This window comes from Calypte anna, chromosome 1, assembly GCF_003957555.1.
Source record: "Calypte anna isolate BGI_N300 chromosome 1, bCalAnn1_v1.p, whole genome shotgun sequence".
NCBI classification, from domain to species: Eukaryota; Metazoa; Chordata; class Aves; order Apodiformes; family Trochilidae; genus Calypte; species Calypte anna.
The window spans coordinates 39,509,746-39,535,231 of NC_044244.1; the positions used below are offsets into that span (position 1 = coordinate 39,509,746).

A 25,486-nucleotide genomic window follows, 5' to 3' on the forward strand; every position below is an offset into this window, starting at 1 on the left:
TGAGAATAACTCATGAGGCTTTACCACCTCAGTTTCTTTAAAATCTTTCCTATTTTCCTTGGTGTAGTAATTTTTAATTTATTTTACCAGAATTCAATCACTTACCCTGAGACAAAGAACAATCAGCAGACTCCATGCCAATATCATCAGGATGTTTTTGCCCCAAGTTTACAGCCCACATTCTGGCAAGTTACACATACTTATTTCAAGATCTGTTCTCATAAATGGACTCTATTTTTACTAAGGGTTTCCAATCTTAGAGGGTTTGGATGTTTAGCCAAATCTCTCATCTACCTTTCATTCATTCTTCTGTTTTAGATCATTGAGTGTTCTAATCCTTTCTCCAGTCCTTTGTGCGTCATCTCTTTCCCTTCTGGATTTTATTTCCTGCTTACCTTCATCATCCACTCCTCTTGGGCAGTTCCTTTCCTATATTGCTTCTCTGTATTTCTTCCCATGTGTTTCACTTGCCCATTTTTCAAATATCATTCACTGACTCTTTCACTAGTAAGTCAGTCTATTCTGAAACCATAAGGACAGGAAGAAAACTATTTCCCTGAATTACTCTGCTCAAGCTCAGATTTTTCTCCTTTATGTTTTTTGGTGCATACCTGCTTTTTCCTCCCCATCTTCCATCACATCTGTAAACTCTCCCTACACTCTCCCTTAGGGGCACACTGCCTTTAAATTTTCTCTTTCATTTCTAATGAGTGACGGTGTGCTAGGAATACTCTCACCCATACTCTTGCCCAATTACTATAACACAGATTCCATTTCTGTGTCATACCTCAATGCTGTAATTGACTTGTAATTGGTAACTATCAAAATCTTCTCTTTTTATTTCTAGTATCTAGGACACAAAAGCAGTGTTTCTGACCAACTTGTCCATTTCTTTTTCTTTGCTGGCTTTTGTGTCTAGCTGCTTTTTTGCTTTTTTAAAACAAAACAAAACAACAAACCAACACCACAAAAAAAAAAAGCCAACAAAAAGCAAACAAACAAATAAAGCTGAACCTCAAACAAAACAAACTTTCTGCCTATGTAGGTCACATTCCCTTCCACAGAATCTGCTAAGTGTGCATCACTTGTGATGTATGTCAGGCAGCATTCCCCTCTGACCAACTTCCATGAAGTAGTATTATATTTTAAATTGTGATTCCCTTCCAGAAATTGATTTGTAAAGACCAAGGTAATATTACATTTAAGCCTTGAGACACAATAGACAAGCAATGTACTAATGAATCTACTAGAACTTTTAAGAGAAAGAATCAAGTTTGAAAATTATTACAGTGTTTTCCTGTTCTTACAACTGATGTGGCCTAATAGGCTGACCTTCAGCATGAGTCCACTGTTTGAACAGGGTATGGAACAGATAAAAATAATAAAACACAGGATTGCTCCAATAAAAATTTTACTATGTCTACATACTGCTTCGTATTACAGGTTGATTTATCCAGAATGTCATCGGCTGGTTGTATTAAACTGTGCGAAATACTGTTCTGTTGGAATATTTGAATATTCTTCTTCTTTAAGGTAAATGTTCCTAGGAATTAAAAAAAATATATATATTTAGTAAATGTTTTCTCATTGTAATACAGAAGCCACCTGAGAAATCTAAAGAAGATATAATGCATAAAAACTTATAAATGCTCATAAAATTCAGAATTATTAGAAATGGAATCTTTTTCTCCAAAATGCGTGCCACATCTCAATATAGTAATATAGTATTTTTTTTTAATCCTAAAAGAACTTTTAAAAAGATCTCACAGTAAAAAAATTAAATTAACCCAATTCCGAATTTTAGAATAGGAAAGCAGCAGACTACGACACTGAATCACTTGGCTTGATATTTTTCCTTCACACATTATCTTCCTCCTTTCCCAGTGGAGTAGGCCCAAGACCTGTCCACCAAGACACATCCAGTGGCTAGCTAAAGAATCATTTAGTTTTGTCATACATAATGGAAAAGCTCCACTTGTGCCATCAACTTTCCCCTGAGCTACCAGAAACTGGCAGGTCTGCTATGCATATGCTTTTTTGTTTAAGTAAACTAAGGTAAATAAAAAACCCCACATACTGTTTTACACCTCATAATGTAATTTTTTGCACAGATAATTGTATTTTATTGCTATATTGCTATGTATATACAAACCACATCTGTTGCCAGTGGAACACTTTTAAGAATTCCAGTGACAAATTCACACATAAAAGTCAGTAAAAATCATAACATCCACTTTGAAGACTGTTCCAATAGTACTGAAAACACACAGAAATGAATTACCAATTTTTTTAAGAAGTATAAACTTGTAAGGAGTGGCTTGAAAAAGTAACAAATAATACAACTAAAAAAGCTCTTTGAAAGTCAAGGTATTGTGTTAATGGTAGAGATTTTTATTTGAAAAGAAGAAAACTCTTCTGTCACTTACTTGGATTTCTGCTCCTGAGATAGATCTGTGTTTATGCTATCTAAAGCTTGGCGGCGCTCCCGATTCAGTCGTTGCTGGTGCCGTTCTAAAAGCAACTGGGCTCTTGCAGCCTGTGTAATTTGCCTGTCCCATTCAGCATCTCTTCGGAGTTCTTCCTGTTTTTGTCTCTACAAGAGTGAAAAAATGCTTCCTTTTCTCTTTGTTCAAAGATGAGATACTTAATATAAAGTCTGATTCTCCTACACGTGCTCATCTTTACTGAACATCAGGTGCAGTATTTGTAATAGAGAAAAAAAGGAGGCACCTCCAACCTAGGTAGGAGCCCATGCATATCTGATTGTGCAGAAATCAGATACTGCAGATGAGAAAGGTATCCCTTTCCAGGAAGCAAGACAGACTCCTACCTCTGCACAAGGTAAGAAATTAGGATTTGCTGCCTGGCAGAAGTTAACCAGGAGATTACCATTGCTCTCTGACATATTAGCAGGTTTCCCTGAAAACCCAGGGAGACAAAACACCTTTTTTAACTTACTGTTAGCAAGACATTCAACTTCTTGAGTTAGTAGACATCAATATGCCTTAAAATACGGCCAGCTCAGTAGATGACCAGACCCTGTTTTTGGTTCTGCCCTGTTATACTATCACTTCCTCACTTTATGTCTGACATCACCTTGAAATGATTCAAGAAATCAAGTCTGCAAAAAACTCACTTTTCTTGGTGGGGCTCATTTTATATCAGCTTGGTTAGTTGACTGGATTCATTTTAGGGGCATTGGAGAGCCAGGAAAATTATAATTCCATCTTCAGCTTTAACAACAGCAGTAGATAAAACATAGTGTTGCATATAGTAATGCAGGGATTTATAAAATAAAATTGAACTGCCATTTATCAGCTGTTATGAATCCAACTCCTGCAATGAATGAACTAAGTAGCTTCCTACTTCACAATACCAAGGTCTGCAAACTTGTGCCTGCATAGGAAGGGTGCATTTCCTTATTTTGACTGCCTCCTTCCATGCACCTTTAAAGCAGCAATTATTAGCAATCATTAATCTTTCTATTGTAATTCTATCCCAGAGCAAGGCTCACAGTTGTATGGGATGATAGAAAGGTAATTCAATTTCATGAATGAATTTTTAAGACTATGAAATATGCATGAGCAGGATAATTGGACCTTCTCTGTTTGTCTTCCTTGTGTACCCTTGAGCATGAGAATGCTGCTCTGGCCTGCCCTATCCTCACCTTCAGCTCTAGGCTTTTTTGCCCTATGCCATCTGCAGGCAGCTCATGCAGTCTCAAGTCCTAAACTGTACCATGAAGCCTGGATCCTGGGCTCTGCAGAACTCTGCTTCTCAGCTGAATCATCATGGATTTTCCTCAAGATCCCCCAGACCTCTTGGTCCTGGCCTTCACAGTGACCTTCCTCCCAGTCCAACTCCAGATCTCCATCCCACTCCTGTTCCACATTTCCCTGGTGCTTCAAAGATACTGAGTTCAATTTGATCAAAGTTTCAGTAAAATTCACATCAATGGAAAACACAGCCTTATAATGCAGGGCAATCAATGTTTTCTTCTAAAAACATTGTCTATAATAATATTACAACCAGGAATACAGGCATATGCACATAACTTTAAATACCTGTTTGTCCAGAACCTGCTGCTTTTGAGAGGAACGGATTGCCATCAACTGATCCTGGCTCATTCCCTTCCACCGATCTGTGACCACACGATGACTCCCAAAGGAACTGATTGCTTGTGCAGGGTTCTCAGAAAGTAAATCCCCTCTAAGGAGGTTGGAAATTTCATCCATGTCATCTCTCATTTTCTGAAATTTTTCCCACCTCATTTTCTGAGCAAGTTCAGCAGCCTAAATTCAATGAAAGGAGAGCACTGATGGTTTTTCCAAGAGAAAATATTCATTAAGGGATGCAACAAAATTAGCAAATCATAACAATCTTTTCCAACTTCCATACAGTTGTTAACAGTACCACATACAAATACTATGATCCTATGGATTAAGATCAAAAACCTAGCAGAATAAATTTCTTTAGAGTTGCAATATCATATACAGCAACCACTTTGGGGAAAGAGAGGTGTGTTTTACAAGAAAAGCCAGAGTTAAATGAAAAATAATTTCACATTTATCCACATATACCCTCCCTAAAATTTCTGATCTGCCTGGGAATCTTACTGGAGGAAACTCTATGCATGGCCATGCACATAGCATGACTATGCACTGATTTATGACACAACAAGAAGATGATTTTAGACTCAGAAAATAACTCAAATTTAACCTATCAAGTCAAATCCCTTACAAAACATAATTCATTGGTGTAGCATGAACAAAAAAACAGATGCACAAATACATGCCTCTTCAATTATTCTTATTTGTCATCCAACATTATATATCTTCCCTACTACTAAATGCTTCCTTTTGCTGTTGATTCAAGCCATAAAGCAAGAGAAGAAGTGCATACAGAAACAATATCAGTGTGAAGCTTCAAATAACACCAAGTCTCAAATGTGAAGGAACTAATGGTATCAAAGGACTTAAAGAATGCAGTGTCTGAAGTCCTTATCACTAAGTCATTATCACTTATCACTAAGTAGCACTCCTTATCACAAAGCTCACAGACGACCAGAATGACATATCTAGGGTCTGAATAATCTCTGAAAGAATTATTAATCTGTATAGTAAATACAATTCCTTTGTCAGTATTATATAGACACCTTTCTCATAGTAGAGAATTTCACATCCAGCATATTGAAGCTAGAAACTTCTGTCTAGCAAGGTCTGTTAAAAATTAGTATGTGCACTGTGTTTCGTTTTGCCTGAAAATGTGGTAAAAATGTTGAAATATTGATTATTCTAGACACTGAGTATTAAGAATAGGATATAAAAGATAAAAGGTATTTGCATAGCACACTTCAAAGAATGAGAAAAGTTGCTATACTTCTTTTACATTAAGCCACTCAAGTATTTCATTTCAGAAAAAAAAAAAAAAAAAAGAAAAAAAAAGAAAAAAAAGGGGAAAAATATAAAAGAAAAAGAAAAGGAAAAAAAAAGAAAAAAAGAGGAAAAAAGAAAAAAAGAAAGAAAGAAAAAGAAAAAGAAGTCTCCATGGTTAATGCAAATAAATAACTTACTTAAAGCCCCAAAAGCTATTTCTCTGAAGTGGTTGCTGGCTCTGTTAGTCATGGCACAATATTGAATGAATAAGGAACCAGAATAATGCCATCGAATATCCATGGTAACAATATTATCATAAAAGCTATCAAGCTGTTGTGGTATAATCAGGAATAAATTCCGAGGACATAAGATCTACAGGATTGTTAATAAGTCTATAAATATGAGATAAGTAAAGTTAGAGATCCTTTGTAATCACATCCTCTCATTTTCGTAGCATCATCTAACAAAGTGCCTTTGAAAGGATACATGTGCTGTGCTCAGTAGAGCATGTTTATACATAAAGCCTTTGTGATTTCAAGATGAATGGAAAAATAAAAAATCTGTGCAGTAAGATAAAGAACTGGAGCATGACAGATAATGGTACCAAGACAGATAGAAAAAGGTTCATATCATGCTTGGTAAACAACCAAAAGACATGTACAGAAATACTGAGGAAGCAGCCAAGTGCCAAAAACAGTGGTTATGGGGAACTGATGTAAGCAATAAAGACAAAAAGCTGCTGTTTGTAATGTTTCCACACAAACAAAATCAGACAGCTAAGATCATATAATGACCAATATAAAATCAAGAGGAAGCATAGGAGGCTTTTGCTATACCCCATTTTACAGACTAGAAGTCTTTGAGATATCAGGGAGTTTTGCAGCCCTCTAGACAGCAAGCTGAGAACCAGGAGGGAGAATTTTGAAAGAGGGTACCCAGCTAGAGGATAGATAGATCCTTGGATAGGGTACCCAGCTAGAGGATAGATAGATCCTTGGATAGGACAAAGTGAAAAATTTCTATCTTCCAATTACTGAAACAACCTTGAGAGGAACCTTTGTGAAGACATCAGTACTCATTGTACTTTTGTGCCTCTTATTTTCCTTATGTGTCTCCACTATTTTTAAAAACAAACAAACAACAAACCTAGTATCAGTATACCTGGGTTCTATTGAAATCTTTAGTAGCTGCACAAGCAGCTCGCTTGTTTTCTTCCTCCTTCCGTTGCAGTTCCATAGTCTTTTGGTCAAGTGCAATCCTACTCTTGTCATAAAGATCATCTAAATTAGACCAAAAAGAAACTTAATCAATATTCATGGAAATGATGTGCCATATGAGTAAAGCACTGTAAGACACAGAGAGAGCAAGAGAGAAACAGACAGGTGAGCTACAGATGCAGTAAGCTGAATATATACCTATTTCCAAACCTACCACTGGAACTTTCCATCATGGAATTTCAGGTGATTCATGAAATCAGCTTACTATGTAATCCATCTGGCCTCAACAGTTAGACAAAATTAAAATGAAAAAGTATTCTAAGTACTGCAGAAAAAAATGTTTCATTACAAGCTTAAAAAGAAAAAACAGTTTTATTCTGTCTGCTTTAGACAGTGACTGGACAGTTTGGTTTGATGAAGGAAACATACCATCTAGCATACAAAACATAGATGTTTTTTCACAATGCTCTGAAACTTTATTTGAGGCATAAACCAGAAATGAAACCTAAGTAATACTGTGCAATCCTCACACATGACTAAATATCTTAAGTGAGATAGTGAATACATTAGAATTTGTAAAGTCAAATCTGCTGCAGTATTGCTAAAATTTAAATATTGAATAGACTGAAATTCTGCAAAGTTAAACTGACAAAATAGGCTGTACCATGCCTTTGTCAGATACATCAAAACTTCAGAAAAAGCCAATTAAAACCTTATCATATTATTACCTTTGTATTTTTGCTCAGCTAATGCATTCTTCCAGTCTCTCTGTTGCTGGAGAGACCACTCTCTGAACTGCTCCTTTTGAAGTTTTGTCCTCTGATCATAGTTTAAGTCTTCACCCATAAACTTCTGCAATCCCGATACAGTACACCGAGGATCATGGTCTGACACTCGGGCAGGTTTGTCCTTCTTCAGGGCTTGTGGATCAGACAGGTCAAAGTCACGTCTTGTTTCTGGCTTCTGAAAATTCTTCTGAAACTCACTTATAGCCTTGTTTATGTTTCTGATTTCATTCTTCTGCTTTTCTTCTAACATACACATGATCTTGTCATTTCGCTTCATTTCATTAGCTAGGGAAAAATGAACACAATGAAAATACAACTCTTAGAAGGGCACAAGTGATGGAAGTGCACATGTAAGTTGGAAAATAAAATTGTGAGGAGGAATAAACAGAATGGAAGTCCTCAAGCTTTTATACCTTAGGAAAGAGTATTTGATCAGCTAAACATCCTAATGTTAATATTTACCTAAAAATACTTTCAGTTTCTGAGGTATCAATTATCTTAATGTTTCAATTAAATATACATGTGCAAAACAAAGACAGGAATACTTATAGAAATATAAAGTCTCATTTCGTTAAAGCCTGCAGTAGCACATGGAACATACTTTACAGTAATTCTTCCCATTTACTTTGAGTTTTCAGTTACAACTGAAATACATAAAGTTGCTTCATAAGAAACAAACAAAAAAGGGGCTCCCAATGAAAGAAATCTAGCTTGTTGTTTCATAGTTTAATGACTTTTTTAATCATAGCACTAAAATAACTGGATGGCATTAGCAGTTTTTGAAGACCGTAATAACTTTTGCCCATTTAAACAAAAAACCATCCATTTACATATAGGTCACAAAAAAGGCCCATTTCCTCTGCTATCAAACTACACACTGCTTCTGACAGGTATTCTGCCAGGAAAATCGTAAGCAGCCAAAGCAGCACAGCATGGAAACTCACAGCTTCATTCTAACTCTTCTTGAAACCCACACAGAGCTCAGTCTGTGAGACCTTTTCACATTATACCACAGGAAAGCATTCCAAGCACAGAGGGCCACAAAGGATTTTGAGGTCAGGGGATACAGATGAAATATTTGTGTGGCTACATGTTCTGACTTAGAAGGGCTCCTACTTAAGAGGACATGACTCATGCTTCTAGAACTAACAATCCAGAGGATTCTACAAAATCTGTTTAGTCTATTGAATTAACATGGGCTTGCTCTACAAAAAAGCAATCAAAATTGTTTCCCACTGCTATTGTGAAAACACCCAACACCATATTAAGTTTTTTAAAGACCATGCCTTCAGGTCTCCAAACAACGCCATTTGTCAACATTTGTTAAAAGACTACACTGAAAATACTGGTCTGCTAGGAAACACAGATCAGTTTAATTATGCCAAGATAAATTTTCAGACACTGAGGAAACCACAGATTTTACCAGTGCAAATGTATGAACATCAACAGGACTACACATTATAGTATTCAGTTTGTATATCTGAATTTAGAGAAAAGCATTGCACTTTTATATATACATCTTGACTGACAGATTTATATAAAGGTATACAGCAAGATTCAAGGAGACAGGCTCCATTTGGAAATAAATATGTGTTTGAAACACATGAAGGAAAAAAGAAAGGAGGAAACAGATGGTACATTTCATTTAAATCTTTACAGAAATATCATAGTATCTATAGATATACCAAGCTGTTCATTTCGTGCTTCTTCAGCTGCTTCTTGAATTTTTCTGTCCTTGACCTGGGAATCCAACGCATCTTTATCAATCTATTAAAATGAAAAAAAAGCAGCTCTTTAAGAGATACAATCCAAGAACAATTAAAACCAGTCATCATCAGGCTACACTGATTCACAGTTGTACAAGACAGACACAAAACCACTAAGAAGAGTATATACACATCACTATTTATTACAGGTACCATAAAAAGAAAATTCAGAAAGAGCAATATTTGTGTTTGTTAGCTTAATTTTAAAAATTATAGGTATATTCCTACACTGAATCAAATCAGAAGATTAAATTTACATGGTTTATGGTGCTTTAAATATAAACATTTCAAGCTGCATTATAAAGAATATGTTTTCCCCATTATGGATAATATCTTTACTTAGTTTTTCTTGCTTTTTCAGCTTTCACTTATAAAGTAGGTAAGAATTCTGACATTTAAGATGACAGGAAGTTGTAAGAGTCCAGATTTGAAAAATGTATAGATGATTCACTAGAAGTACACTGGAGAAATAACAGGGGGAAAAAAATTCCATCCTTATCTGACTGAGATTCACATGGCTGCCAAAATGCAATTAGCGAGTGTCATTTGAGATACGTGCTGACGTATGCAATGAGCTGACTGGTGTAGGACAGATTATTCTCATCCCTGGAGAATGGTAGCAAGGCCTAAAACCCTACAGTATATCATCAAATGGTAGCAGCCACCTACATTTTAGTAAAGATTTTTTTAGGCAAGAGAATCAGGTCCCTTGTTTAGTGAGAGAGGGTGGCAAATTAATAGGCAAACACTGGATTATCTTTCTTCTTTTTTAAAATTTTTTTAAAATGTTTTTTAACTGATCAAGTCACTTAATGTCTTTAAAAGACTTATCAAGAATCTTATAAAGACTTCAAGAATCTGGTAAACTATTTTGATAGTCTTTGCCTAAAGGCTATTCAGATCAAGACATAAAGACCTAAACAGATCATGGCTGAAAATATACATTGTTAATGATGTAAAAGACTACTCAATATATCAATCAGGTCAAGAGGTAAATGTGTGAGTAAAGGTGAAACCATAAGGAATTCTACAGAGTATCACTGTCCAAAAGCAATGGCATAGGCACTGTCATCTCTGATTCTGTCTTATTTGGGGAAAAAAAGCTTTCATCGTAACTATAGGAAACATGGTTAGGAAAAAATCAATACAACTTTATTAGTAATTTCTGGCAGTAATATAGATAAGTCAAACTATTGATTTACATGTTCAAATGCAGTTATGCATCCAGCTTTCATTTGACAAGAATACATGGAACTAGATGATCTTTAAGGTCACTTTCAATTGAAACCATTCTACTATTCTATGATTCAAATATCAACTTGATTTTTTTTTAAATTTTGTCAAAGACAGATCCTCAGCTAAACTGGTGTGAAAGAGGCAGAAAGCAAAGAATTTAAAACACATTAGAAATACTGATAGAGTATATGTCTGTAAAGACTTGAACTAACTTCAAAGCACAAGACCAGACCCTTCTTCCAAAAGTCATCTCCAGCCCATAAATAAGGTACATTGAATGACATTCATCAAAATATTTATTGAACTCCTCCAGTAGGATCTCCTTCATTTTAGAGGTTTGTCTCATGTAAATGGATCTATCAAAACCTGCCTAATAAGTTAGTTCTGCTCAAGTATTTGGGAAAGACCTTCAGATGGTGCTCAATAATATCCACTCTGCTATTTCACTCTCTGCTAGATGAGACTATATTTTACATTTCATTTTTAAAGCTATAGAAAAGCCATCTTACAGAGAATTTGTTTACTGGTGAAGGTTGAACTATCTTATTATACCCATCCCGCATCTGTTAAAAATATTACCTCCTTCCACTTAAGCATATTGTTAACTGCCATAGGTGTCAGTATGCTGTATCAGATGGACAACCTGTCCTGCTAATTGGGTAGAAACTGCTCGTTTGCTGTGCAACAACAATGACCTGTGTATAAGAGTGACAAGGATAATTCCAAGGCACTGTCAGACACTGACTTGAGACTTGTTACCATACTTGAGACAAGATGGATCAAACTGGCATCTGATGCAGCTCTACCAGTCAAATGAAGTCAACAGATTGGACTTCTTTTCACCAAATCTAAACTTAGTTCTACGCTTGTTAATGCTACAGCACTCAGACATAATACTTGCATCATCAAAGGGAACACAAAATAGTTTTTACAAGCAAAGTTTAAACTTATGTCACCTGACGCTTCTTCCCTCTGTGCTTACACACAGAATCTTACTTGGTCTTTGGACAGGATGATGGAAGATTATGTTAACTTTTTGCATCAAAGAGTTAAATAGGTAAAAAACACAAATTTTTCAGGGATTCAGGGAGCAAACTGCAGAGATGACCTCAGAGAAAACTCACTACACTGAAGCTATCATCCCCACAGATATTCACAGACATATTCTGACATTCAATCTAAGAAAAATTAGACTCCTGAAATAATTCCACGTGGCCTGATAGTTCTATTTTAATTTGCCTGATGCAAAATAGGGACAAAGTGTGGGATCCCTCATGGTGATAAACCTCTCACAGCACCAAGTCTACCTTTAAACAGATGAGGGAGGTAAAAACCCACTTATTTATGCCACATTGCATTAGCCGACTCTGCAAGTTTCTGGCTTGCTCCAAAGTATACTGAAAGACAGGGACTGATTTTTCTGTCCTACTAAAAAATACAAGGGTTTTTGCCACTGAACCCTACAACAGCAAGGCACAAGCCCCTCTCAGACTCCCCCTCACACCCAGGACGCCTCAAGATGTCAGACGATGCCTACAGAGCACCATCTCGCTTTCACCAGCCACTTCTGAAAGGCTCCCCGGCCCCCTGAGAGACACCACAACCCCACAATCCCTCCCTGTCTCCCCCTTCTCCTGGAGCCCCCCGCGCCCGCGGGCTCCTCAGAGGGTCTGAGGGGCTCCCCCCAACTGCTGGGGCGGCCGCTCCCCGCTGGCGGGCTTCCCACCCTCGCCCTCCCGGGCCGGGATGGTTGCCCCCTCCTCCGGCTTGCCCTGGGGGGGTCGTCCCCCCTTTTCAGAGGGGTCTACTCAGAACACATCGGAGTGGGGGGCTGCGCCCTCACCCCTATGGTCCGAAGTCGCGCGTTGAAGATGCGGCTCTGCCGCTGCAGCTCCTGCTGCCGCCGCCGCTCCAGGGCGGCAGCTTCCTGCCGCTCCCGCTCCAGCTGCAGCTTGCTCATGGTGCCCAGAGACAGGGAACGAGCGGCCGGGGCTGGGTGGGCGACTCCCTGGAGAGAGGGAAGGAACAGGAGGCCGAAGCCTTTTCCAGCCCGGAGAACAACACAGAGCGCGTCGCCATGGAAACGGGAGCCCCGCCCCTTGGCCGTTCGCCCCGCCCCCACCGCCCCTCAAGGCGGCGGGGTCCGCGTGGCTGCTCCGGTTGAGGGCGGTCGGGGAGGGGGGTTCCCTGCTGAGGGGAGGGGCGGTGGGGTGTTGGTCAGTCAGTCCCCGGGGGGCAATGTGGTGATTTGTACTCGTTCATTATTCACATTTTGGTGGGGATTGTGGGGGATTAAAGGCTTCACCCGCCTCAGCAGTGATGGGTTACCTGAAGGTGCTGGTGGTGAAGGACTTCAAGTCATGGCGGGGGGAGCAGGTTATCGGCCCCTTCATGAAGTTCAACTGCGTCATCGGGCCCAATGGATCAGGTAGCGGGCTGGGGGGAAGGGGAGGCCCGCGGGGAGCTGGTGGCCCTGCTTCTCCACCGTAGCTATTAAGTGGAGGTTTATTTGGGGGTCTTTTTTGCCAACCCCACAGCCCTGATGGGGTAGAAAAAGTGTGGGCGCAGTCCCAGGAATAGGGCCGGCAGAGCTGCACTGGATGGGTGAGGATGGTGGTAGCTTACATTTAGAAGTACGGTTGCAGGGCTTTGAGAAGGGGAAATAAACACTCTGAGGAGCCTGCTTAAAGTATTGTTACATGCACAAATGCACCTGAGGCATGGCAGCAGGAGCAAAAGGTTTGGAGTCTCCTGATCCGCCATTGTTTCTTCAATGAAAGTATACATTTCTTTTTCCATCACAGAAGGACAGAATTGGGATGGTTGAAGGAATTTTTATTTCTAGTTGGTTCAAGTGTTCTCTCCAGCTACTGTGGAGTGAGTGATTTGCAAGCAGCACACCTGGTCCCTGCCCTCCATTTTGTATCTCAGCTTACTAAGGTTTTCATGAAGATGGCTTCCTTTAAACATAAAAATGTTTTGCTGGGTTGTAAACTGTAGTAACAGCAAACCGCTTCTTAGTTTGAGTTTGTGGTTTTTGCCATATGAGTAGATGCCTCAGGGGAAAGAAGAAATATCTTTGGGGAATCGTAACTGCTTTGTAGTTAAGCCTGCAATAGCCTGCATTTGTAGATGTGACTCCATATTGTTAGGCTTTGGGTGCTGGAACTTTAAAAAACCTGATTTGCTTTTTCTGAAAGTTCCATTCAACAAATGGGATTTTGTCTTTATTTGCCTTTATTTACTTTATAGATTCATCTGGCGAGAAAATTTGTTAATATAATGAAATCTCTGAATTGAGTTTTTTAATTTGTCTCTTTTCCTTATAATATTCTTCCTATTGTGATCTTTTGGGGAATAAGTAAAGAAATTGCTGAAGTAGCAAGGTTCAAGGCAGAAAATAATGAAGCTGTCAACAGAAATACTCAAGATTAAAGAGGAAAAGCAAAAAGATAATTTAATGAAGAGAATTTTTTCTAGGGGGTATGATCAGAGAACTGTGTTGCTGTGATGAATGGATCTGAGGAAGTAGTTTTTTTTCTAAAACACTGGCCTAGTGGAAAAGTACTAGTTTTATGATAAGAGGGCTTATGCAGCAAACCTCAGTGAATGCATTATGTAAAAGAAATAATCGATTAAGAATTATGATTTTTCTCACTTAGTAATGACTTCTAGACGTGCCTGTGCAAAAAAATTTGTTCAGCAAGGCTGAACAAATTGCATCTGTTTCGTGATGATTTTTATTACAGGCAAGCTTATTATCTGCTTATTTTAGTATTTTATATCTTAGAATATTAGTTGTTATATGCAATCTTTTTTCCTCAGTGAAATACATTATTAGAATTGATGGAGACCTTTTAATATATATATATATATATGCTTTTTAGTTAATTGCTAATCAAGTTCCTTCTTTCATTTTGACCATGTCAAACCAGGGGTTTTTTTTGTTTGTTTTGTTTTGCTTTTTTGTTTGTTTGTTTTTTAGGAAAGTCTAACATTATGGATGCTATTAGTTTTGTGATGTGTGAAAAGACCTCTAATTTGCGAGTTAAAAACGTTAGAGAACTTATTCATGGAGCGCATGTTGGAAAACCAGTTTCTTCCACAGCTAGTGTGAAGATAGTATATTGTGAAGAAGATGGTAAAGAAAAAACGTTTTCAAGAGTTATCCGTGGTAGGTAGTAGATTCTGTTGAGCGCATGTTCTGTGGCATAAAAAATGGAGACCAACATTATTCAGCTTTGTATTTCTGGTGTCTAATATGATTTTATATTTGGGTGGACTCCCCAGGAGTATTGCAATATAGCCCTTTAGTAGCATTTTGATAGGCAGGTATTATAGCTGAAAATACTTACTGAGGCAAAATTAAAAATTAAGCAAGTGATTAATATGTGTTATTTGCTTTCTACTTTGATCTGTAGATTTTCACTTAAGTATGTATATTATGTAGGCTCTAGAAAATGTGTTCTGACACCTTGCTGCAGGTACAAGCACTTAAACATCTGTCAGTATCTTTTGGAAGTATGCAACTGGAATTTTCAAACAAAAAAATTATACAGATGAATAAGACAATAATTTATTTTCTTCTTTGAGGAAATTGCTGAGTTAAATGGTCCCACTAGTTTTGTTCATTTCCTATGGATTTCGCGTTTTAGCCATTTTATAGTAATTTTTTTTTTCCTTTCCTCCTCTAGGTAGTTGTTCTGAATTTTTTTTCAATGATAAATCTGTCAGCCGATCTACTTACATATCTGAGCTTGAAAAAATAGGCATCCTTGTCAAAGCTAGAAATTGTCTTATTTTTCAGGTGAGCACTTAAGGTACTTCATAAAGTAAACAAAGCTTCTGAGGTTATTTCATAGGAGTACAGAGTTATCCATTTGAAATAAAAAAGGGGAAAAAAGGGCATCCTTAGCTAGTTTTCAGCTAATACATTTTTTCCTGACATCCGCTAAGAATTACAAGAATGCAAAATGGAAATAATGGGCTTTGCCTGTACAAGTGCACTGGTAAGACAGAAGATAATGTGGAAAAAATTGAGTATTTGTGTTACTTGGAGCATATACAAATAGCAGTCTCTGTCTTTAGCTCTTCAGTGTATTAAATTCTAGGAGTATTATAAAGAGGAAAAGATAAGCTGCATGAGAATTTGTAGGATATTTTTTCTTAAGGTTTGGAGATTGGAAGTCTTACTGGGTTTTTCGTTCACAAATATTTAACAATATAGGTCAGAAATGTCATCTACTTATGATGAATATTTTTTACAGGATTTTAATACTTATAGTTGAGGAAAATTCCCACAGAAAATTTTATCCCTTTTTACAGAAACTGTTCTTCTTGTAATTTTTTATGTGGTTAGAGCATTTACCCACTGTACAGGTTAGAGTAAAATCACAAAAGTTACTTTTTCCACTTTACTGAAAAAGGTAATTCCTTACTAATTTCAGGAGTTTGGTAATCTTCTGGTGCAGTGATTTTTGGCTGTTTCACTTTTGAAATATTGGGGAAGGCTGTTAGTTTACTTGTCATTGAAAGTTGGTTCCAGTTCCTAGAAAGAGGCTAACAAGATTTAATTTTGTCATTTTGATGTTGCTCACTGATCTGTGGAGGTTGATTTTAGTTTGAAAGTGGTTTTCATAGTTAATATTTGACATTCTAAAATGTTTGGTGGCATCATTTAATTAGATGAGATGGCTAAGTAATGCTCCTTTTGGTACTACATTTTTCCTTGAGTTGGAATCTAAAAGCATTTGCATCCAAATCTTTTACCCATGTATATATCAGGAGACAAATCTCTATAATATTTACTCTCAAAGAATGGTCATGGGCCTTTTTTTCTGTTGTGTTGTAGGGAACAGTGGAGTCAATTGCAATGAAGAAGCCAAAAGAGAGAACTCAACTTTTTGAACAGATCAGTAATTCATATGAATATGCTGAAGAATATGAACAAAAAAAGAAAAAAATGCAGCAAGCAGAAGAAGATGCACAGTTTAATTATAACAAGAAAAAAAGTGTTGCAGCAGAACGCAAACAAGCAAAGATAGAGAAAGAGGAGGTAACTAATTCCAGTTTTCAGTGTGCAGATCTTGTATCTTGTAATGAACCTCAGTACATGTTTTCTTATATAAGCCCACAACTTCTGTTAATTTTGATCTAATACGTGTTTCAGTATGGTATAATATATAGTAATTTAGTATAATGTAAAAGCATAGAAGAAAACATATAATCAATCCTAAACAAATGAAATTACAGATTAGCCAGTATAATTCATTGAAGTGTTGGTATACCTGATCAAATTTATGATCAATGTACAGGACTGGAATTACAGCTACTGTTAAAACATTTCGTATCACTTTGAACTTGAAATTAAACTGCTAGTGGGTAAAAATAATTTTTATACCACCATAAACAAAATTTTAATGTTGGCAGGCAGAGCATTACCAGGTGCTTCTCAAGGAACTAGATGACGAAAGGATAGAGCTGCAGCTTTTCCGGCTTTATCACAATGAAAAAAACATTGACTCTCTGAAAAACAGCTTGGATGAAAAGAATATGGAGGCTAATACCAAGAAAGCAGCTCTTTCTACAGCAGAAGATGCATTTAGAGTCAAGAAAAAAGCACTTGGTGTACTAAACAGAGACCAACAGCACATGGAAAAAGAAATGAAGTAGGTTTATCAGTCAAAATCTCTTGATAGTTGAGTTCAGGCATAACCTACGCTGGGAATTGCTTGGCAGGTGTCCATTTCCTGTTAAAGCAGTTGGGTGTTAACCCAGTGCTATGGAAGTCAGTTTGTAGCAATTTCCTAGGTAATACCTAGACATTGATTTCACCTCTACCACCATGCCCAGGTTGTCAGTAATGATATTATATCAAATATTATAATGTAAATATTTTATATAATCTTATTATACTTGTTTGCTATTCATTTTTAGAAGGTCAGGCTTTTCTTCTTACATTTCTGTTTTATGAACACTATGAATATTAAATGAAAATGAATGAGTGAAAATGAATACTAAAATAAAAGAAAAATCACCTGTGGGTATGTAATCTTGCAGTTGACAACTGATTATTTTTTGCATGTATGGTTGGTAGGGAGTCGTTTTTCTTTTTTCCATTTCTTTTAGTGTGGTTTTGTAGTGTTGTTTGGATGTGTTTTCTGGCTGGTTTTGCTTTGTGTTTTTGGGGGTATTTTTGTGTGTTTTTTGCCTTGGTGTTTTTTTGTTTTGTTGTTTTGGTTTTTGTAGGACTCTGGAAGCATCACTGATTCAGCAGAAAGCCCTCTATATAAAAGCAAAGGAAAACACATCCTACCAACTCAAGAAAGTAGACATGTCTAAAAGGTCTCTAAGGGACAAGGAGAAATGCTGTGATAAGGAAAAGCAGAACATACAAGAGCTAGAGACAGAACTGAATGATATTGAGAAGGCATGGAGAGCATTTGAGAAGAAAGCAGAAGAGGAAATCTTGCAGAGAGCAGCACATATTGAGTTGAGAGAAAGTCAGGTGAACTAGGAGGTCAAAAAGTACTGTTTATAAATGAAGTCTAAAAACCCCCATGATGAGAGGCTTCATTTCACCAATAACCTGTAATTTCTGATGAGTGTTTTTTGCTGTTGAGCTCAAACAGAAAAAAAGTTCTAAGTTTTATTTAGCTTTTTATTTATGTTTCATTGACGAAGAGAAATTATGATACAGCCCCTTTGAAGTGGGCCGTCTCCTTTCTGGGCAGGGGTTGGGGGAAGGTCAGATCTCAGAAGTTCCAAATACAGAACACTTCTGGGAAATCTAAGTTGTATGTGGTAAAAGTCTCTCAGGAAGTGAAGTGCATCTTCTCAGCAAGGTGAGAAGATCTCTTATTAGAGGAAGGAGTGAATTTTTGTTGAACAAGAAATTTGGAAGAGTTTGGTGGAAACTCAGAAAGGTTGTACATATATACTGTCACCTGTGGATTAGGATTATAGCTATGTGTAATTATCCATGATTAAGTTGGTTTCTTTCTACCCCTTAGGAAGGGTAGGATAGAAAATATCCAATATTGTCTTGGGATGAGAGTGCAGTTTTTGAGAAATGGCTTGTAAGCTGAGGTACAGAAATAAGTCTTCAGTTATGAAAAAAAAAAACCCACAAAAATGACAACTGCAAATAAGAGTTGGTGGTATACTTACATCCTACTGTGGGTCAGAATCTAAACCTGTTACCTCACTTGTGAGCTATTTGAAGTTGATTTAGAAGGACAGGACTGCATAACTTAACATTAAATTCACATTCAAAGAAGATATCTTTGTAACTGTCCTGAAGCACCTTTTAAACTGGGTGTTAGTATCTTTTTCCTCTCTCTTCCTTAAAGTAGTTTCTGATTAACTAATAGAAAACATCCAGGGTTCTTTAGTTTGTGAATGTTGCTCTTGTGCACTGTAGAGGCTTTTGTTCTCTTAGTCATAACTTTGCAAGTGTGTTGAAACTGGTTTGGCTTGGGTTTTTTTTGTATTTTCACCTTAAGAAAAAAAAATGGTAATACGAGAATGCTGTCATTACAAATATCAAAATTTGCACTAATTTTGGGCTGTGCAAAAACTTAGTTACCTGTGAAGTATGGTAAACTTTATAAAATTTTCTGAAAAGTAAACCATTAGAAGTCTAAAACAAGACGCCTGGAAATATCTAATAAGCGTAAGCTCTGTGTTGAATCTTTATCTGGGAGCTTCTGATAACAGAAGTGGTATCCAGGAAGGTCTTCTGGAGAACTGGGTGGCTTTCATAATTGTCATTATTATAAAGTAGCAATTACTAATTGAGGGTGTAATAACATGAGTCTCAGTGCTTTCAGTAGAGTGAGGTTTTTTTATGTTACTTGTCCAGTTGGAGCGCTACAAAGAGCTGAAGGAAGTAGCAAGAAAGAAAGTAGCTACACTGACCCAGCAGCTAGAAAAACTTCGTTGGGAGGACAAAGCCGATCAAGAAAGGCTGAAACTTAATTGGAGGAAGAAAAAAGAAACTGAGGTATTTTTTATCAATCTAGAATTGTTTAAGGAGAAAAATGTTTTTCTACCCCTCTTCCTGGCATAAATGTCTATATAAATGTGTCAAATGCTTTGACATAAGCAAATCCTTAACAAAGGTGATTAATTTCAAGTGTTAGTTCAGTTTTTGTGTTGGAACAGGTTTAGCAAAATAGTTTCTAAATTTGTTCAGAGAATGGTTGCATGGGCCAATGCAACCATTACATTGAATGGAAGGACTAATCCAAGGACTAATGTTTTATGGTTACTCAGCACAGCTGCTTAACTCTGATCAGTTCCTGGTTTTTTCCAAGATGTCCAACTTTGTTGCATATCTCTATGATAATTTGCACCTTTTTGAGGTTTGTTTTGATCACAGCAACTTTTTTGCAAAGATGTCTTAGAATCATAGAATCATAGAATCATGTCTTAAGGTCAGTTGTGTGTATTAGTGCATTGTAGTTGGAAAAACCTCCTTGGTGCCCACTTTTCTATAGCATTTCAGAGGCAGTGTTTGGTTTTAAGTACAGATCATTGCTGTAGCTTTGTTTCTGATTTCTTCTATCATGGCAGGCCCAAACATTTATTACTAAATACCTGCATTTTTCACCATGACTTGGTGACCATACCTGATGCTCTTCTAGAGAAAGTATTTTCCACCTCATTGTGAAACTTTGTATGATGCTTCTGATAGAAGTGGAAAGGACAGAAGTTTGGCTGATTATCTGTCTTTTGGTAGAAACTTTGCCCTATTAGGAGTTTCAGGGTTTTGTGTGTCATTTTTTTTTCAAGCTATACTAGCCTTGCAGTTTTTTCCTCTACCAAGAAGTTATAGGTGCAGCAAGTCAAGGTTTGGAGGAGACTCTGTTATGTTCAGAAAACTTAAAAATCCTTCAGTTGAGACTTTGAATTATAGATTTCCTAACACCTCATTGTCATACACATAAGCTTGCTTATATGGAAAAGCCTGTATTCAGTCATCCTTGCCATAATATCTAAACTAATACTTGTACATCCATTTGTTCTTGATACAATGCTTTTTACTTTTAAAGCACTAGTTACGGGGAAAAGTTAGTAGCTATCTACTTCCATTAATGTATTTTTATTCAGTATGAATAATAGAAAGTACTTGCTTCACTGTTGGTTTGGATTTTTAGTACACTACTTTTGTGTCAGATTGAAACTTCTATGTCAATGCCATCAGTCCTTTTTAACAAAAAGCTTCTGTTACTCTGGGGCCAAGAAAGCACCTTTTTTGTTTTAACAGCTATAACTTACTGGCTTTGTGTTTAAAGCTGTTTTATTTGATGGTGTCATGATATTTTGTGCTGCAGAGGTTTTCTCTGAACTGTGGCATAACATGAAAAATCCAGTGATAACCTTGATAACTTTCCTTTATTATTTATGGTAGTGCAATTGACTATTAAAAAAGACACTATATTACTTCAGAATGTGTATAATCCTGAAAAGATTATTTGTCTTAAAACAGCTGCCCTAAAAAAATGGACATTGCACTGGGGTGGAGGCCTCATTCAATAGCCATCTAAACTTCTTCTCTCTAGGAGAGACCCTCATTTGGGTAACCACCCTGATAAATGGGGGCCCTATTCTCACAAGAGCATCCCCCTCCTTCAGTGCCTATCCTAATAAGCTGAACACTGTCCTTGCAAGGGGAGCTCTCTTTGGCAGGCAGGACACCATTTAGTTCAGTAAGGGTCAGGGTCAGGCAAGCTGTACCCTGCAAAGGCAGAGTGACATCTTGTGTGTGCCCTGGGTAACGCCACTGGAGTGGGTGCATACACAGAAATAAGGGTTATTGCTCAGTCATCCCCTCTGGAGGGGGCCAAGTGCACACCTGACTTCACAAGATACACCAGAGCCCCCCAAAAAAGAAGGGGTCGGGTGGTATAAAAGAGGCACACTCAAAACACTGGATGTGTGCCTTCCATCCAAGGGCCACAACTTCCTACCAAGATCAGCACTGGATTCCGGAGTGGTGATATCTTTCCTATCTCTTCTTTATCTCTCTCTCTTTCTTTCTCTCTCCCTCTCTCTATCTAACCTTATTTGGGCACATAAGGGTAACATATTCTCCAACTTTTACTACCCATTGCTTTGTTAAGTTTTGGTAGTTGTAACCTGTTGTTTTGGCAATTTCCTTAAGTTCTGCTGTCTGTAATCCCTTGCTTTGAAAGTACAATCATTTCTAATACTGCTAGTTGCAATGACATGCTTTGTAATCTTACTTTACTAAAAAGTTGTGTAAAACAAACCTCTAGAGTCATAATTTTACTCCTAGAGTACCACACAGAGAATTATTGAACTTAATCTCGCCAAATGGGTTGTTCAAAGAAAGGACGTGATATTTCACTTGGCCCCCAACCCTGGGGAGCTGTGCTCATTTTGTGAGACGTGACAGTACATGTCATGGATTGTGACAGCATGAAATACCAAAAAAGGCAGAAAAGATCTATCTCTGTATTTGTTCTGAATTAAGAAGTTTATATTTTGCTGTAGAGCTGTCATTTTCCTCTGGTTTGTTTTTAACACATTCTGCTTGTGATTGTGTAGGAAAATATAAAGCAGACTGTGGAACAAATAGAAGAGCATAAAAAACGAATAGAGAAGTTGGAAGAATATGTCAAGCTATGCACGTATGTTTAAAAAAACTGAAGCTTAATTTGATTTCTTGTGTATTTTCAGATTCCTGTAGTAGCTTTATAACTCTCTCTAGTTCTATTTTTCAAATTCTAATAAGAATTAGAATTCTTACTAATTAATATTTCAGTTAATTTAGCTGTCAAAATAAAGTAAGAAGTATGATTACTCATACATATATAGTTTGAAGCCAGTTTTTAATTGCTTCTAATTTTTGTAAGTGTAAGATGTTACTACAGGTAGAGTATGGGACTGAGTGTACAAATTCTGGGTGAGAACAGGCCAGTTGTGTAGTTGTGCTGTTTTAGGAAGCGATTAATATTTACTTAAATTAATATTTAGTTTATATTAATTGGATATTAGGAGCACAGTTCAGTTCTTGCTTCCTGTGTTTTGTCTTCCACCTGATTTTAACTCTTTGTGAGATACAGTATATAAGCCCTTCATTGAGCAACCTGAAGTAACTTTGACATTAGCCAGTGTCTTGTGCAAGAAGTCAAAGTCGGTGATCTCCAGAGACTTTTTTTTTTCTCTACCTGTCTTTTTCTATGCATCTGTAATGTGTACTTTGGCTTAATGTTGCCTGTGTATTGAACAAAGTTCTGGACAGCAAGCAGGAGACCCATTGTGACTCGTGTGATGCAAAATTGTTTTAATGAAGTATCAGTAGTAGAGGGTGACAAAGCCTTAGTAACGGCAGGGGGAGCATGTAAAGTGAGTCAGAACTTCGCATGAGAATTCTCAGTCCTTAGTTTTGCAATAGCAGACTTGTTCTTAATGGAAGGTAAAGCAGTATGGGTACCTGTTACACGTGCAAAAACTCTCACTTGAACTCAATTTTGAAACTTTAAAAATAGGCTGTGCTATAGAATCCAACTTGTATAAGCAGTAGCTTTTTATAGTTACTGAAAATCTCTAAGGATTTTCATAGTCTGGCCACAGAATTACTTTAATTTTGTGAACTAGAAGCTTGTATAAGTGACACAGTAAATTGTTTTCCTATTTTGCTTCTGTTCAAAGGGAGTCATTAGCAGAAAAAAAAGAGCAAGAGGAAGTGCTTACTAAGGAAATTGAAAATTCAACAATACGAATAGCTGAAGTAAATGAAGAACTGAACAAAATAGTTGGTGAACTGCACAATGCCAAAATTGATTATCATGAAGGAAGGCGTCAGCAAATGAAAGCAGAGATCCTGGAAAGTCTCAAAAGGCTATATCCGGATTATGTGGTAATTGAATGGCCTCATTTAAATGCTTTATTTTAGAATTAAGATTTATGAGTTCTGCATCTAGACTGAGTAAGCAATTAGAGTAAACTGGATGGTCTTGAGCATTATTGTGAGCATTATGCTTGCTTGTGTATACTTGGTATTACTGAAAAAATATCTCATACTGTCATTATTTTTGAGTTTCCAGAAATAGACATATTTTCTTATAAAAAAAAAATTTTGATCTCTGTGGTTTTTGTAGTATTTGTTTATTTTTTTGTTTTCTTCTCTCTTAAAATACATTTTTTACTTTTCTTACTTAGGACAAATGAATGGGAAGTTTAGCTCTGAGACCATTTATTTCAGAAAGAATACTTCTTCCAGAGGATAATTTTTCTTAGGTGCACGAGATGTTTGCTACTGAATGGTCTGTCTTTGTTTATCAATTGCCATATTAATGACATTCCTGAAGAGTAATTTAAATGTTTCATGTATTGGTTCTAAATGTCAGCGGATGTTGATTATTTCTTAGGGCACATTTACACCTTTTTGTTTGTGCTTAAATATTAAGGTTAAGTATTCTGCTTTTAAGCTGGTTTTTTTGTTGTTTTTTTTTCCCCACTCATCTAATTTTTCAAAAAAATGAAAAAATCAATGGCTTATCTCTCCATTTGAAAATATCTGGGTTATACTGGTGATACTCTGCTGGCTTAGTGGAGACCTGGTGTTCAGGATATTCTTTTTCCTTCAGGAGCTGCAAACTTAAGAGTATTTAATTGTTGGCTTCTAATTAATACAAACTAGATTAATTTAATCAATTACAGAAATTATCCCATAAAAGAAGGTCTTAACAGTATCTGCTTTGGTTATCTTGTCCCTGTGATATTTTCTTATCACCAGCAAATGAGACAATAGAGTTGTTTCTGAGTTCCTTTATTCTCTGGTCTCCTAATTCCAGATTATGGAATGCTGTCCAAGTGAGGATGGTCATGACACATTTCTTTTGGTAGTTTACCAGGCAGTCAGGAACAACTGGAGGAGAGCTTGGTTCAGTCTGCTGGATTTCATAGGCAGAAACTTACATACTGTTTTAAATGTTGAGGTTTTACATACATTTCTCTTCTTTTATTAAAACATTATTTTAATGGTTGGTGTGCATTCCAGGTACTGGAATAACTGTGCTGCAGTGTGAATGCTGCTCTGTGAATTACCAGTGCATTTTCATGGATTTGTCTTAGCAAGGTGTATTTTGCAGCTGATTACAGTTTTTACGGTTTAATTTTCAAAATGGCATTCCTACAGTGGTAGTTCTGATTAGGAAAACTGCTGTTGCTACAGGCTCGTTTGGGCTGTCAGTATTTGTTTTCACAGAAATCTGGAATTACATCTGTACTTGAAAGGCTGTGTCTGAAAGTATATATAGTGTATATATAGTATATAGTGTATTTTTGCATGTTTGAAAAACTATGTGTCAGAGCTGCAAGTAGAAACATCCAAGTAGATGACACTGGGGGAAAACCAGGAATATAAATATTAAGGGAAGACCTTTGAGGTGTTGAGTGTTATTCATGCATCTACTGTTCTTCAGAAAAGTGAGAACATTTGTCAAGATAAGGGCAGCAAAGTAGATTGTAGCAGGCTGTGAAGTTACCTCAGTTCATTCATGAGATACTACTGTGGACAACTTACCACATCCAGCTCTTACCAGTTGTCTTTTTGTTCTCATTTGTTTTAAGTTTGATCTGGATAAAACTGAAGATAACGCAAGAGGAAAGCAATAGCTCTAATCCAACAAGCAGGAAAATTTTTCTTTCATAAATTTGCATGTTGTAATGTTCCAAATGTTCATTAATAGCTTTATTCATTCAGGGAAAGCTCAACTGTAGCCACAATCACAGAAATAGAAGAAAAGGGCTTTAGTTACCATGTACAGCAAAGAACTAATTAGTTTTATCTGTAGAGGTACTGTTTCAATATATGGCAAAACATCGATTCTTGGGACTGCGCAGTACAAGAGAAGCAGTTTTTATTTTTTCCATGCTACTGAAATAAGCAGATACTTCTCTTTTGTCTTGAAACTGGAATACTGCTTCTCTTGCTATCATTTTCCCGTTAACAGTTCTATTTATTGATGCCTTACTGTGATTCAAAAATCTATTTGCTGGATACTTCCTTTCTCTCCAAAAAAGATGCTTAGCTAACTTTGCTCTTGTCATTTTGTCATACTTCTGGAAGT

At 36.9% G+C, this 25,486-nt stretch overlaps 2 protein-coding genes across 2 annotated transcripts in view; one reads left to right on the top strand and one right to left on the bottom strand.

The window, feature by feature from the left end:
- Positions 1-1,461: 1,461 nt before the first annotated feature.
- On the bottom strand, positions 1,462-12,370 carry RIBC2 (RIB43A domain with coiled-coils 2). Its single transcript, XM_008490259.2, has 7 exons — positions 12,226-12,370; positions 9,066-9,147; positions 7,321-7,665; positions 6,537-6,655; positions 4,065-4,292; positions 2,427-2,593; positions 1,462-1,543 (listed from the first exon to the last, which is right to left on the bottom strand). Exons 1-7 carry the CDS (start codon positions 12,340-12,342, stop codon positions 1,462-1,464), a joined length of 1,140 nt encoding a protein of 379 aa, XP_008488481.1. The 5' UTR covers positions 12,343-12,370.
- A 331-nt stretch (positions 12,371-12,701) lies between these two features.
- The window catches only part of SMC1B (structural maintenance of chromosomes 1B), a 31,723-nt gene continuing 18,938 nt past the window's right edge, over positions 12,702-25,486 (top strand). The window contains exons 1-9 of the mRNA XM_008490279.2: positions 12,702-12,810; positions 14,368-14,556; positions 15,077-15,189; positions 16,234-16,437; positions 16,812-17,050; positions 17,631-17,889; positions 19,246-19,386; positions 21,957-22,039; positions 23,064-23,271. Coding sequence (XP_008488501.2) covers positions 12,702-12,810; positions 14,368-14,556; positions 15,077-15,189; positions 16,234-16,437; positions 16,812-17,050; positions 17,631-17,889; positions 19,246-19,386; positions 21,957-22,039; positions 23,064-23,271 — 1,545 coding nt within the window. The remainder of the gene's footprint in view (positions 12,811-14,367; positions 14,557-15,076; positions 15,190-16,233; positions 16,438-16,811; positions 17,051-17,630; positions 17,890-19,245; positions 19,387-21,956; positions 22,040-23,063; positions 23,272-25,486) is intronic.

Bases quoted from the DNA above. Each gene is read 5' to 3' on its own strand.
- RIBC2 (XM_008490259.2), bottom strand. From the start codon at position 12,342: ATGAGCAAGCTGCAGCTGGAGCGGGAGCGGCAGGAAGCTGCCGCCCTG. The intron at 2,594-4,064 runs GTATTTAAAGTT...TCACTCTTGTAG, and splicing joins AGCAGGTTCTGGACAAACAG to AGACAAAAACAGGAAGAACT. The intron at 1,544-2,426 runs GTAAGTGACAGA...TTTAATTCCTAG, and splicing joins TCTCAGGAGCAGAAATCCAA to GAACATTTACCTTAAAGAAG.